At 37.9% G+C, this 14371-nt stretch overlaps 1 protein-coding gene across 2 annotated transcripts in view; it reads left to right on the top strand.

The window, feature by feature from the left end:
* The window catches only part of PSEN1 (presenilin 1), a 75065-nt gene that overhangs the window by 44723 nt on the left and 15971 nt on the right, over window positions 1-14371 (top strand). For both annotated transcript variants that reach the window (XM_006884706.1, XM_006884707.1), the window contains 3 exons: window positions 1072-1292; window positions 3411-3509; window positions 9588-9674. In XM_006884706.1, coding sequence (XP_006884768.1) covers window positions 1072-1292; window positions 3411-3509; window positions 9588-9674 — 407 coding nt within the window. The remainder of the gene's footprint in view (window positions 1-1071; window positions 1293-3410; window positions 3510-9587; window positions 9675-14371) is intronic.

Raw genomic sequence — 14371 nt, 5'->3', positions numbered from 1 at the left:
ACTAACAAGTTATAAGTACATGAGTCAAAAATTATGGAAAAGTAAAAGAACAGATTCTTTCATTGTTTTACATACCCTCCCCCAGGTTCCCTCCACCATGTAGCCCTCGCTCTAGTCTTCAGGACATGTTTTCAGTTGTAATAATTTTCTTTTTAGATGATAGGGTTTCTTTGGTTTTTTTTTAATTAAAAAGTTCTTTATGAGAAAAGAGTTAAATTTTGGTTGTAAAAATTCAGGTACGTAGGTGTATAAAAAACAAAGGTAAAAATTATCAAAATTTACATTCTAATTTCACCAACGAAACCAATACTATCATCCATCCTTTCACGAATTAATTTACCAATTTTTTGTTCTCCCTTCTCACACACTGTCATTTTACAGTGAAACAGGATCTTCTGTTTTTTTTTAGGCAACAATGTGTCAAGGCTGTTTGTGATTGTATTAACTACCATCACCTAAAAATAACCCTATTTGTGTCATAATTATAAAAACATTGGGGGAGCTCTAGTGGCTTAGTGGCAAGAAGCTGTACTGCAATCCCAGAGGTGCACGGTTTGAATCCACCAGATGCTCTGCTGAGGAAGGAGGGACAATCTCCTCCTGTACCAGTCAGAGCTGATTTGACGGTACACACACACACAAATAATAAAATAAAATTAAAAAAATTTTAAAAACAAAAATCCTATTAAAAAAAAATTGGTGTATCCTTACCTTTTTTCTGTTTCAAATATTTTAAACTAGAGTTTTCCCAAGTATAGTCTGATTTTGAGTGAGAAATAGATGTATGGTTTCCTTTTCATTTTTAAATCATAATATACTTATTTTTACAGTTAATGGGATATAATACAGGCTTCCCATTTACATGAATGTTAAAAAATGTCCTGTTTTACTTAAGTATAAAAGTGAATTAATATGAAGAAAAGTATTGACTAAACATTAGCATAGTTGATTCTGACTATAATAAAAATATGAAAATGGAATATGAATATATAATTTATGAAACCCATAGTTCCAAATGCTTTGGTAAATGTTGTTTTATATACATCTCTTAAAATCCTTCATTTTTTTCAGGGAAGTGTTTAAAACCTACAATGTTGCCATGGACTATATTACTGTTGCACTCCTGATCTGGAACTTCGGTGTAGTGGGGATGATTTCCATCCACTGGAAAGGACCGCTTCGACTCCAGCAGGCATATCTCATTATGATCAGTGCCCTCATGGCCCTGGTGTTCATCAAGTACCTCCCTGAATGGACTGCCTGGCTCATCTTGGCTGTGATTTCAGTATATGGTAAAAACCCTAATTGGCATTGTCAGTCACAGAAATGCCTCACTTTGTTGTGTTTTCCTTTTCTTAAGGAAAATATGGCATCCACAACCTATAACCAGTCAGTATGTAAGTTAAATGTAGCTTTTATTTCATAGAAACTTTCAGAAAATTAATAGGGAAATCCACATTCAAGAAGCACAGTGAACACCAAATAGACTAGACCCCAAATGAAAAATATCTTAAAAAAATGTTTTTTTACGATTCCCATTTGAACTTAATGGTGGATTCCTGGAGGGAGCCATAGACTTGGAGTCAAAGTCTATCTCTTTTTTCTGTGATGTTCGGAAATAACTCAGGTTCTTGCAGCTTCAGCTTCCTATTTGTATTCTTGAAATACATGTGCTTTTACTTTTTAAAAAAATTGTAGCAAAATGTAGATTATGCGCACCATTTTTTAAAAAGAGATAGGGGCTTCGCTCTTCTTCTCATCTTCGAATCTTGGAGAGCTTGTTAAACATCATTGTAAGAACATGGAAACAGCCCAGATGTCCAACCACAAACGAATGGATTGAGAAATTATGGTACATTCACACAGTAGAATACTATGCAGTATGCAGGAGCAATGATTTTGTAAATTATTATTTAACTTGGGAGGGACTGGAGAGCATTATGCTGAATGAACTAACTCAGTCCCACAAGGATAAATATTGTATAAAACCATTATTGTAGAATGTCTAAAAGGATCCAAAAGGGATGGGAGAGGGTGAAAGCAGAGGGATGTGGATGTGCAGGGGGGAGGGCGGATTAATCATCAGATTGTATGATTTTATTTGATGGGTGGGACTGTAAGGGAAATGAAAAGAATTTATTCAAATTTGTATTTGAATTTTGTAAATAAACTAGTAAAGGAAAAAAAAATCCACTCTATTAAATTACTCAAGTTGCTGTTTGTAGCTCTTAGTTCTCATTATTTGGAAATTACCTTGTTCCCATTTCTGCTGCTTGTAACCTGTCCACTGCTCTGGCACAGTACTATTTTTGTTATCTCTTCCTTTTTCCTTCAGAATAGTGAGACTTATTTCTAGAATCCACAGCTGATACATTACAAAAACTAAGCACATAACAGTCACACTAAAAATGAAATTTCTAGAAATCTTACATTATTATGTAGTTTTGCATATTTTTAAGTTTACTATACTTCTTTTGTGTCTCAAAAAAGATTTTTTTTTAAATTTTTTCCTTTGGTTAATTCTTCCCTAATTCCCTAATACTTGTTTACATGTTTGTTGTTGTTATGTATTCTTGAGTTGAAACAAACTCATAGCAGACACTCTAGCTGAAAATCTAGCAGATTTTCAGAACCAGTAAATCACATGGAAGGAAATTGTCCATCTTTCTCCCATGGCGCAGGTGGTGGAGAGATGTAACTGGGTATTTCTGTCATCACAGGAGACTAGAGCGAGGGCTGCATGGTGGAGGGGACCTGGGGGAGTGTTTGTAAAACAATGAAAGAATCTTTTCTTTTACTTTTCCATAATTTTTGGACTCATGTACTTATAACTTGTTAGTCAAATTTGTGTCTTCTAGGTTGCAACACCCCCATGATACATCTTGAAGGATATGTACATGTACAGCCAAGCACAATCAATAAGAGTGCATCTGAATTCCAAAATCAATCTCCATAATAGTCTATGTGTTTCCTACTACCAAAGGGGCCCTTTAGAGTAATGAGAGAAGATCTTCACCCTGAAACCCACAGCGTCCCTTTTCAGCAGGAAGTAGCTAAGAGAATACGCCGTCCCCTTTTCCTTATGACTCAGGGTGAAGTCTCTCTCAGGGAGGAGTGATAGGGAATGGCAAAGGACACACTGACAAAGAAGATTAATCAGAACTGGCTTTGACAAGCACTGTGGCATTTGGACAAGAACAAACTGGGAGGAGGGTAGAGAGAATAGTGCAACAATGAATGAGTGGAAGCCCAAAATCTCTGTAAATGTTTATGAAAATTAATAAAATATAATTATAGGAAAAAAAAAAACACAAAACTGTGTGCCTTTGGGTTGACAGTGCAACGCCAGGGGTCCCTTTTACGTGTTAGTCCATTTTAACAGATATCTTCTCTATTTTCTCTCTTTTTAGATTTGGTGGCTGTTTTGTGTCCAAAAGGTCCACTTCGTATGCTGGTTGAAACTGCTCAGGAAAGAAATGAAACCCTCTTTCCAGCTCTTATTTACTCCTGTAAGTATGTCAGAATGATGTTGAATCAGACTTGACATTTGTTTAATAGTTTCCGGGGTGGGGGGGAGCTCTGGTGGCCTAGTGGCAAGAAGCTGCACTGCAATCCCAGAGGAACGTGGTTCGAATCCACCAGATGCTCTGCCGGAGAAGGAGGCGCAATATCCTCCTGTACCAGTCAGATCTGATTTGACGGTACACGCACACAAAATAATAAAAAAATTAAAAAAAAAAAATAGTTTCCGGGGTGGATGGAAAGAGAAGAAATTTAGAGATTAAACCAGCTGCTATCAGTCAAGTCTGAGTAGTAGTGACTCTCCAGGAAGGTTCTGAGGCTTTACCCACATCTTTCTCATGTAGAGCAGCTGGTAGATTTGAAACACTTAGCTTTTGGTTGGCAGCCTGACATGCTTTGTACTCTGCCACCAGAGCTTGGAGAATCAATATTCCCATTTTAAATCTTGTCACCACAACAAGATAAAGGTAAACAACCTAATTGCAAAATGCACACAGGATATAAACGGACACTTCACGAAATAAGACATTTAGATAGCAAACAAAAATATGAAGAAATGTTCAAAATCTCTTCACTCTAAGAGAGATGCAAATCAAAACAACTATGAGATACCATCTCATCCCAATAAGAATAACACAATTTAACAACAGCAAACAACAAATGCTAACGAGGTTGTGGAAAACTGCAACCGTTATTCACCGTTGGTGGGAGTGTAAAATGGTGCAACCACTCTGGAAGTCAGTAGGGCACTTTCTCAAAAAGTTGCAAATAAAAAAAGGTCCTTATGAAGACAGAAGAGGAAGAAAAGACCAAAATGGATATCAGAAGAGACTCTGAATATTACACTAGAGCGCCGAGAAGCCAAAGCAGAGGGAAGAATTCAAGATATTAAAGAGCTGAACAGAAGATTTCAAAAGGTATTGAGGGAAGACAAAGTAAAATATTACAATGAAATGTGCAAAGAGCTAGACTCAGAAAATCAAAAGGGCCGAACTCGCTCAGCATTTCTTAAGCTCAAGGAAGAGCAAATTCAAACCTCGAGTTACTATACTTAAGGATGCTTTGGGCAGAATATTAAATGATCCAGAAAGTGTTAAAAGAAGAGGGAAAGAGTATGCAGAGTCACTGCATCGAAAGGAATTGGCAAACAAGAATTTCATGAAGCAACATAGGCAAGAGCCTATGGTGATGAAGGAAGAAGTTCAAGCTGCTTTGAAGGAATTGGCAAAAAATAAGGCCCCAGAAATTGCTGTTATACCAATTGATATGTTTCAACTAACAGATGCTGCCCTGGATGTGCTCACCAAGTTATGTCAAGAAATCTGGATGATAACCACTATATTTGTTCTCATTCCAAAGAAAGGTGCCCCAACAGAGTGTGGAAATTATCAAACAATATCATTGATACCACATGCAAGCAAGATTATCCAAAAACGACTGGAACAGCGCATCAACAGAGAATATAGCCAGAAGTGCAGACTGGCTTTAGAAGGGGTGGTGGTACTAGGGATATTTTAGCTAATGTTAAATGAATCTTGCCTGAAAGCAGGGAGTACCAGAGAAATGTGTCTGTGTTTCATAGATTATGCAAAGGCGTTTTACTGTGTGGATCTCAACAAACTGTGGGTGACTCTGAGAAGAATGGGTATCCCGGATAGTGCTAATGCAAAACCTGTACTTGGGGTAATGGGTATAGGTGTGTCAGAGACAGTAAGATTGGCACAGGATAGAGCAGGGTTTAGGCCTGTTGTACATAGGATTGCTATGAGTCGCCTGCGAACAATAACATACATGTATATGTTATATTTGTTAACATCTGTATATGTTTTTATTAGGTGCCATTGAATTTGACCAATAGCAACTTTGTGAACAACAAATGAAACCCTTACTCTGTACCATCTTTAACATTCTCCACTATGTTCAAGCCCATTGTTGCAGTTATTGTGTCAATAGCAGATGAATCTCACCCTAATTATTGTGTTAGTTGTATGTATTCTTTAGTATGTGTTTGCTATGGTTTTTGTTTCTGAGTTATATTCTTCCTAGTCTTTCAGTAAATACAGGGCATTTTTGTTGTTGTTGTATGACAGCAAGTCAGAGCCAAGTCAAGGTGACCAACCAGCAGGTTTACAGAGACTATTAATTAACCAGGAGGAGATTGCCCATATTTCTCCTGCAAAATAGCTGATAGGTTCGAACCTTCTGCCTTTGGGTTGGCAGTGCAACTTTCCACTCCACGATTGGCACTGGACAGGGCAGAGTTCATGTTTGTTGTTCATAGAGTCACAGTGAGTCATTGTCAACTTGATGGCACCTAACAATCATAAAAAAACATAGAGAACAAAAATATGATTAATACGCCTTGCCTTCTCTCAGAGTTCATTTGACTGGACGTCAGAGGTAAGATAAGTATATAAATATGCAATATCCAAAGCAAAGTTTCATAAGAGGCACAGAGTGCAGAGAGAGTTCAAAAGAGAGACATCAGTCAGTTGGGGAACCAGGGAAGGCTTCATGGAATAGGCAGCATTTGAATTGACTCTTTTCAGGATGTATAGAATTTCAACAAGTAGGTAGAACACTGCTTTCCAAAATTGGACTCATCGGGCAGAATGGCTTGGGATCCATTGGCTTCGATATAAAAACAAATATGGAAAGTTTTCAATCAACTTTATCAGATAATCTTTAAAAATACAGTCTTTATGTGCATTTGTAGACTGCCGCCCAGTTGAGGCTATTCATTTTACAGAAGAGTCTCAGACACACACATCTACTGTTTGCAGCACACACCTACTCTTTGCCTAACTCTGCTTTGGCAGAGGTCGGCCCCTCTGGTAGCTTAATTAAACTTAAAGCTAACAATTGAAGACATTTTTATGAACATTTTTCTACGATCTGTTGTCAGGAAAGTAAGGGAGATGCTAAAGTGTATTAGTTTTTATAGTTTTCTTATTGATCTAAGCTATTTGGTGTGAAGAATTAAGGGAAAGTGGGTGTTGTTTTTTTTAAGAAATAGTAGAAATTATAATTCACTCAACAGATTATATTAGTTTAATGCTTTAATTTTTGTTAGAAGCCCACAGACTATTTCCTTTAGCCAAATATTGACTATGGCCTCTCTTTGTACAGCCTATGAGGAAGGAGTTTTACATTTTTAAAGAATTGCTTAAACAGGGAGATGACTAACAACCATGAGACATCATCTGACCCCAGTAAGAAGAGCAAAATTTACCAGAACAGCAAACATCAAATGCTGGCATGGTTGTGGAGACACTGGAACCCTTATTCACTGTTGGTGGGAGTGTAAAATGGTGCAATCACTATGGAACGCTGTATGGTGCTTTCTCAAAAAGTTGCAAATAGGTATACCATTTGACCCAGCAATTCCACTACTGGGAATTTACCCTAAAGAAACCATAACCACCACCCAAGCAGATATATGCACACCCAAGTTTATTATGGCTTTGTTAACAATAGCAAAGAGCTGGAAACAACTCAAGTGCCCATCAACAAACGAATGGATAGAGAAGCTCTGGTATATTCACACAATGGAATACTATACAGCATTGAAAAACAAGGAACTCATGAAATATTATGCAAAATGGATGACATTATTCCATTATGCTGAGTGAAATATCTCAGTTACAAAAGGACAAATACTGCATAGGGCCACTGTTGTAAAACAGGACTGACGTCATGGTTGAGGGAAGACAGAAAAGGAGGGGAGGAATGATGTATATGGCATTGAAACAGGTGAGAGAGAGAACTGTTTAAAAGGGACATATGAATGGGTATTCTTGTCATTACAGAAGTCCAGAGTAAAGGCTGCATAGTGGAGTGGACTTGGGGGGGTAGGGATTGCATAACAATGAAAGAGTTTTTCTTTTCAAGAAGAGTGAATTAGGGGGAGAGGTGGGTAGGGAGAAAAGTGCAACAGTGAATGACTGGAAACCCTAAGTCTTTGTAAACTTTCATTAAAATTAATGAAAAAAAAATTTAAAAAAAAAGAAACATCTGTAAAAAAAAAAGGGAGGTGACTGTGGACTTGGAGAAATATTGCTTTGCTTGGAAGTTCTGATCTTTCCCACCTTTGTTTTTTCCCCCCATTGCATATGCCAAAGAAAATATTTTAACAAAACAAACACCACCACAGTACAGACACTACCAGATGTGGCCCATAAAGCTTGAAATATTTACCATATGGCCCAGTATACTGAAATGCTTATAGGAAAAGTCTAAAATGTTTACAGAAAAAAATTTACTGACTCTTAGTTTCTGTTATAATGTTAAATGTTAAAATTATTTGTAGCTATAGTTTTAATACTTCCATACAGGGGAAAAAATGGATACCTCTACTCTTCATTGTCAGAATGGGACTGGTGGCACAGTTAGTTGAGTGTTTTGAGCTAACTAAAACTCAAGTTCTTCAGCCATTTTGTTGGGGGGAAATGAGACAGTCTGGTCCCATGCAGATTTACAGTCTCAGAAATCCTATGGAACAGTGAGGCGGAAATAGTTGGGAGCTCGAGTTTCGAGTTTTTTGAAGGTAAGATGATGGAATACAGCACTGAAGAAGGTATCTTCTTCCTTTGTGGAACATACAACCTGGGCTTTGGGGTTCATTTCAAAGAAGGCTACAGAGACCCATACACTTTGGGCATAATGAGTTTGTCTTTTTCTTTCTCTCTTTAGATTTGGATATAGTTAAACAATGTGTTGCTTATTAATTATGTTGACTTTGATCATATTTATACTGTATGATAGAATTTGTTTAACCTCAAAATGAAAAGGCACTATTGAAGAATTACAGAATTTTTTAGCCTCTTTGGCTATACATTTCTTTCATAAATCACTTTTAAAGCCCAATATGGGTGTCAGAAATCAGATATAAAAACATGGATATAATTATGTAAGCATAGTCATAAAAAGCCAGGGAAACATAGATCCAGGTGCCTTGTTTAAAATTACTCGCTGTGACCAGATTGGGTTCATGCTGCACTGGCATTTGGTTCTTACTGTAACCCTAGAGAGCACACACTTAGGGGTAGTTTCGTGTTATTGTTGGTGTGTTATTGGAATAAATTCCTACAAGTGAGAATCCTGGTAATAAAAGTAATGTATTTATAATGTGTGAACTTATATATACAGGTAATGTATTTCTAATGTATAAAAAGGGGTTATGGTGGACTAGTATAACTGTAATTAATTTTATAAAACATAATAAATAGGAATGATTGTATGAAGCACAATATGAATGAAGAAGAATAATGTGGAAAAAAAAAGAAGAATAATGTGAAACACAATGTATACAAATTTGTAAGCAAACTAATATAACATAATTTGAAGAAAAGATAGACATGTAGTTTTGCTAGATGTTCCCCTCCAAAAGAATTGTGCTGGTTTTCGTTTCTACATAGAAGCAGTGCAATTTTAAAGTATTCACTTTGTCTCCTAACTCAGACAGAGAAAGATGTATGTAAATCTATATGTTTGTATGTACATGTGTAGAAGGAACATGGAAAATGCCCCCCTATATACTTCTTATACATAACTGAGTTTAGCATGTTAACTAGTCTAGAATTGAAATCTAATATGAAGGAAACTTTGTATGTTTAGAGTTATTATTAGTGGAGGCTTTTAGCCCCAGATAAGTCTTCAAATGTAGTGTCAATAAATTCTTTTCCTTGGTGAATTCCTGCTGCTTTATGAACTCACCTGCTCTAGTTACTGTCCAAGTGGAATCTTACAGATTGAAATAGTTTTCTTTTCGAGGTTTTTTTTTTTCCGACTGCTTTTCTGGGACATTATATATGGTGATGAATAATTTTCTATGACAACGGAAATGTGAATGCTGTGGTAAAATTCTGTTTCAAAATTGTCTCTTATCTGCACTGCCAAAGACAACTTTTTATCTGTCTTGATTTTGATGTGCACCTCTAGTTGTTAAGAATTCTTAAGGTATCATTAGGAAGATTGGTGATTTATGTGAAAGATGATAGTCTCCTATCTGTGTATTATCTTTCTGTGCTTCCAGTGCTTACCTGGACTTTTGTCTTTCTCTACAGCAACAATGGTGTGGCTGGTGAATATGGCAGAAGGAGACCCTGAAGCCCAAAGGAGAGTATCCAAAAACACAAGTTATAATGCACAAGGTAGGTGACCTTTAGTTTATGATTTTTTAGTTGTTCAAGGTCACTTACAGGCTTGAAAATGATCTAGGAAGTGATGATTTTAACTTCTTTCTTTGGTCACGGACTTCCCTCAATGCATGAAACTATTTAAAGAATTCAGCGAGCTCTGGTGGCCTAGTGGCAAGAAGCTGCACTGCAATCTGAGAGGTGAGCAGTTCAAATCCACCAGATGCTTTGCTGGAGAAGGGGGAACAGTCTCCTCCTGTACCAGTCAAATCTGATTTGACGGTACACACACACACAAATAATAAAATTTTTTAAAAAAACAGAATTCAGATATCTGAAATCTTAACAATGTAGCAAGCTCCTAGGTTAAGCATTTCTTCCATCAAATACAAATCAGTATAAAAATTCACACTAAAACTGTAATTGTAATAGTGAAACAAAAAAAAAAGCTATTAAAAAACCTTTAACAATTATAATCTCTTATCAAATATGGCCAAAGTTAGCTTAAATAAGTTTGGGTTGAGGTGTGCTAATGTTTATAACTGACTAATAGGCACTTTGAGATCTCCTAACAGCTTCTCCTGAAAGAAACCTCCCAGGTGTTTTGCTGTCAGAGAGATTATAGTTTGGAAAACCCTATGACCATTCTTCTCTGTCATTTAGGGGCATATGAGTCAGAATTCACGCAGTGGCACGTGAGGTAGATAGAATTTCTAAAGGAGATTCTGACTTGAGATTGGAGATTAAAGGACATAGTTATGGAGACTCCAGAAAATACTAAAGAGAACATGAGTTAGGCATTAGGGAGCTCTGGTGATCTAGTCAGTAAGGAGTTGTGCTGCTAACCCACAGACAGTTCAGATCTACCAGCTGCTCTACAGAGAAAGAGGATCCTCTCAAGTGGTTTACAGCCTCTGACATCCTGCTGGAGGATCAGCTATGAGTTGGTTCCGACTTGACAGCACATAACAGCTAGCAGTTAAGAATTGTCAGAAAGAGGCGAGCTCTGGTGGCCTAGTGGTGGGAAGCTACACTGCAATCCCAGAGGTGCATGGTTCGAATCCACCAGATGCTCTGCTGAAAAAGGAGGAATAATTTATTCCTGTACCAGTCATATCTGATTTGACTGTACACAAACAAGAAAATAAAATAAAATTAGAAAAAAAAAAAAAAGAATTGTCAGAAAGAGTTAAGTATTGTTTATATTAGTTGCCCTCGGGTTGGCTGAGACTCGTCGTAGCTCTGAACCTTGCTCTGTCCTGCACCACCCTCACGATCTCCATCGTGCTCCAGCCTGTGGGGATCATTGTTGTGCCAGGCCATCTTGTTGAGGGTCTTTCCTCACTTTCTTTGACCCTCTACCCTTCCCTTAGCATGTCTGTTTCCAAAGACTGGCCATTGCTGACAGCAGGCCCAAAATACATGAAGTGAACTTTCACCATCCTTGCCTCAGGGAAGCACCTTGCTTCTACTCTCTCTAGCACTGACTCGTTTGTTGTTTTGGTAGCCCATGGGATAGAATGCTGTTGTGGTTAAGTGCCATCCAAGTTGACTTTGACTCATAGCAACCCGGTGAACAGCAGATCTGAACCCTGCCTTACCCTGCACTATCATCCCCATCAATGAATGCTCTAGTCCGTTGTATAGTCACTGTGTGTCATTCTGTCTTGTAGAAGGAGTTTCAGGATAAAATTGTTGTTGATTGCCTTCGAGTTGAGCATGACTTGTAGCAACCCAATGAGCAAAAGGCCTAAAGCCTCTCTACAACTATTGTCATTTATCAATGTTCATCAAGTTTCCAGAGGCATGTTATTTAGGAAGTGTATGTCACTCCTGCTTCCAAACCTGTCATAGAATATTATTGTTGTTGTGTGCCGTTGAGTTGCCTGCAAAGTATAGTGACCCTACGTACAGCAGCTCTAAACCCTTCCCTGTCCTGAGCCAATCTCACTAACTCCCAACACACCAACCCCCATTGCCCCAGTTACTGTATCAGTCCAACTCATCTGGCGTCTCCCTCTCCTGCGCAGTCCTTCCACCCTTCTGAACATGATGTCCTTCTCCAAGGACCAATCTCTCCTGGCCACATGCCCAAAGTAAGTAGGGCACAACTTCAAAATCCTAGCCTCCAAGGAGAGACTTGGTTTCACCCTCTCCAAGACAGACTGATTTTTTTCTTGGCAGTCTATGGTATGTTCAAGACTCTTCTCCAGCACCACAACTTGAAAGTGTCTATTCTTCTCTGTCATCCTTAGTCATTGTCTAACTCTCTGAAGCATAACAAGTAATGGAGAAAACCATGGCCTGGATTAGGCACACCTTTGTAACTAGACTGACATCGTTGCTCTTCAGCACTCTAAAGAAGTCCATGACAGTAGATTTTCCCAGTGCAGTCCATCTTTTGATTTCCTGACTGGTGGTGCTAAGTGTTGATTGTGGATCCGAGCAAGCTATAATTGCTTAATAATGTCAATCTCTTCTACAGTCCTTTACCTTTTGCACCAACTGCTTCAAGTCCTCCTCAATGTCAGCAAGCAAGGTTGTATCATCTGCATATAATAGGTTGTTAATGAGTCTTCCTTCAATCATAATGCCACACTCCTCCTCATAAAGCCCTGCTTCTCAAATGATCTGTTCTGCATATGAATTAAAGTGATAGGGGGAAAGGATGCATCCCTGACACACTCCTTTCCTGATTTTGAACCATCCAGTGTTTTTTGCTCTGTTCTGAGGACTGCTGCTTGTTCCGAATATAGGTTTAGTATAAGCATGATCCAGTGCTCTGAGATTCCCATTTTCCTCAAGGTTATCCACAATTTACTGTGATCCACAAAGTCAAATGCCTTTGCATAGTCATTGAAACACAGATAGACATTTTTTTGGTACTCTCTGCTTTCTGCCAAGATCCATCTGACATTGGCAATAATGTTCCTAGTGTCACGAACTCTTCTAAACCCAACCTGTATTTCTGGTAGTTCTCTGTCAATGTATTGTTCAAGTATTTTCTGGATAATCTTCAGGAGGATTTTGCTAGTGATATTGTTTGACTAGTGATATTGTTCGATAATTTCCACAGAATCGATTAGTACAATGTAAAGAATAAAGAAGAATGGAAACTTTAAAAAGAAAATTTCTTTCTTACAAAGAAATTAAAAGGTAGGATAAGGATTGGGTGAAAGACAAATTCATGTGTGGAGCCCAAAGATATCAAGACAGGCCATGTTCTGTAATAAGGAGGCAGCAGAGCAAGGTATCATTATACTTCTTAGCAAAGGAAGCAGGAAATAAAATTTAAACTGTTGCTACAAGTAAGGTTCTTCTATTAATCTGTTGTTAATCTGAAATGGATTAAAAGATTGACTGTGAATGTGTGTGAACTCATATTTTATTCATTGGACAAATACTGATTGAGGATCTATGTGCCAAGTATTTTGCTAAGCACGGGGTTTATAGCAAAAGCCCTGGTAGTAGAATGGTTTAGGACCTGAATGCTAACCAGAAGTTCTGTGATTGGAATCCATCAACCATGGGTGAAAAATGGGGTAGATTCCTTCCAGGAATATTATACCCTTGAAAACCCTCTGGAGCACTTCTTTGTCCTAAAGAATAATGTTGAATCATAGTAAACTTGACAGCGGCAGGTTTGAAGTTTTTATTGGGAGGTGAGAGAGAGGGAATATAGCACTGAACAGATTATCTCCTTCCCTCTTGGAACTTTAAACCTATTTTGAAAGACACTCATTTAACGTTTAACTTACAGAGTCATAATAAGTACAGCCAAGTAAAAGTATGAATAGCTATACTGTTTTTAATAAGAAGTTCCATTCATGCTGGACAGTCTTTCCTGTTGTAGTAACAGTAAGAGTTGGCCAGATAAAGAGTGGAAAAAGAGCTCTCGGAAGAGGAGACCGGGGAGCAAGAGCCCTGACATGAGAACAAGCTGGTGATCTACGGTGCTCCGCAAGGAGAGAGTGGTTTTGTTTTGAAAGGGACAGTTTTTTCATTACATGGCATTTGCCCCTCACATGACAGGGTATTGAGCATTCATAGTATTTCTCCCGTATTGTTAGTGGCTCTGAAGCACTGCAGTAATAAAAAACTCCCTCGTCATAATCATTTCCCAATGGTCCCTAAGAGGAAGTTGTGACCCTAGAGCTGTATTAGAGGAACAACAGGCCAGATTGGGAAGGGGAGTGAGAGGGAAGAGCATGGAACTGCAGGCAGGCTCTTTGTGCAAAAAAGAAAAATAGATGTTACTGACGTGCTTAACTTGTGAACTTTCTTTTAGAGTTTGAGAATAAATGATCCATATATAATAACTTAGATATTAGAGCAGGTAAAAACATGAGACCATTTTCCAGAGGGGGAAGACAAAAGGCTGTACAAAAAAGAAATGAAATTATTGCCTCTTCAGCTGAAGCAGAATCATTTAGTTGAGTGCTGTTTGCATGGTGACAGCAATATGAAAACTGAATATTAGTTTAATCCAAAATTGTGACCCCTGCTGCTGAGTTGATCCTTCAGTTGCGTTTCTAAGGCTATAAATCTCAGTGGGAGGACTCTGCCTGGTGTTCTCTTGTTGAGTGGCTGGTAACTGAGTGATTGACCAACTTACCAGTTGGGAACTTCAGAAGAGTTAAATTTGTATTTTTTTTAATTATTAAATTTTATTAGTATTAATGAACATTTACAGGGATTTTGGGTTTTCATTC

This window comes from Elephantulus edwardii, unplaced genomic scaffold (assembly GCF_000299155.1).
Source record: "Elephantulus edwardii isolate Elephantulus edwardi_28Jun2011 unplaced genomic scaffold, EleEdw1.0 scaffold00037, whole genome shotgun sequence".
Taxonomy (NCBI): Eukaryota; Metazoa; Chordata; class Mammalia; order Macroscelidea; family Macroscelididae; genus Elephantulus; species Elephantulus edwardii.
Note: the sequence above shows the minus strand (reverse complement) of the source record. Positions and strands in the feature narration are given on the sequence as shown.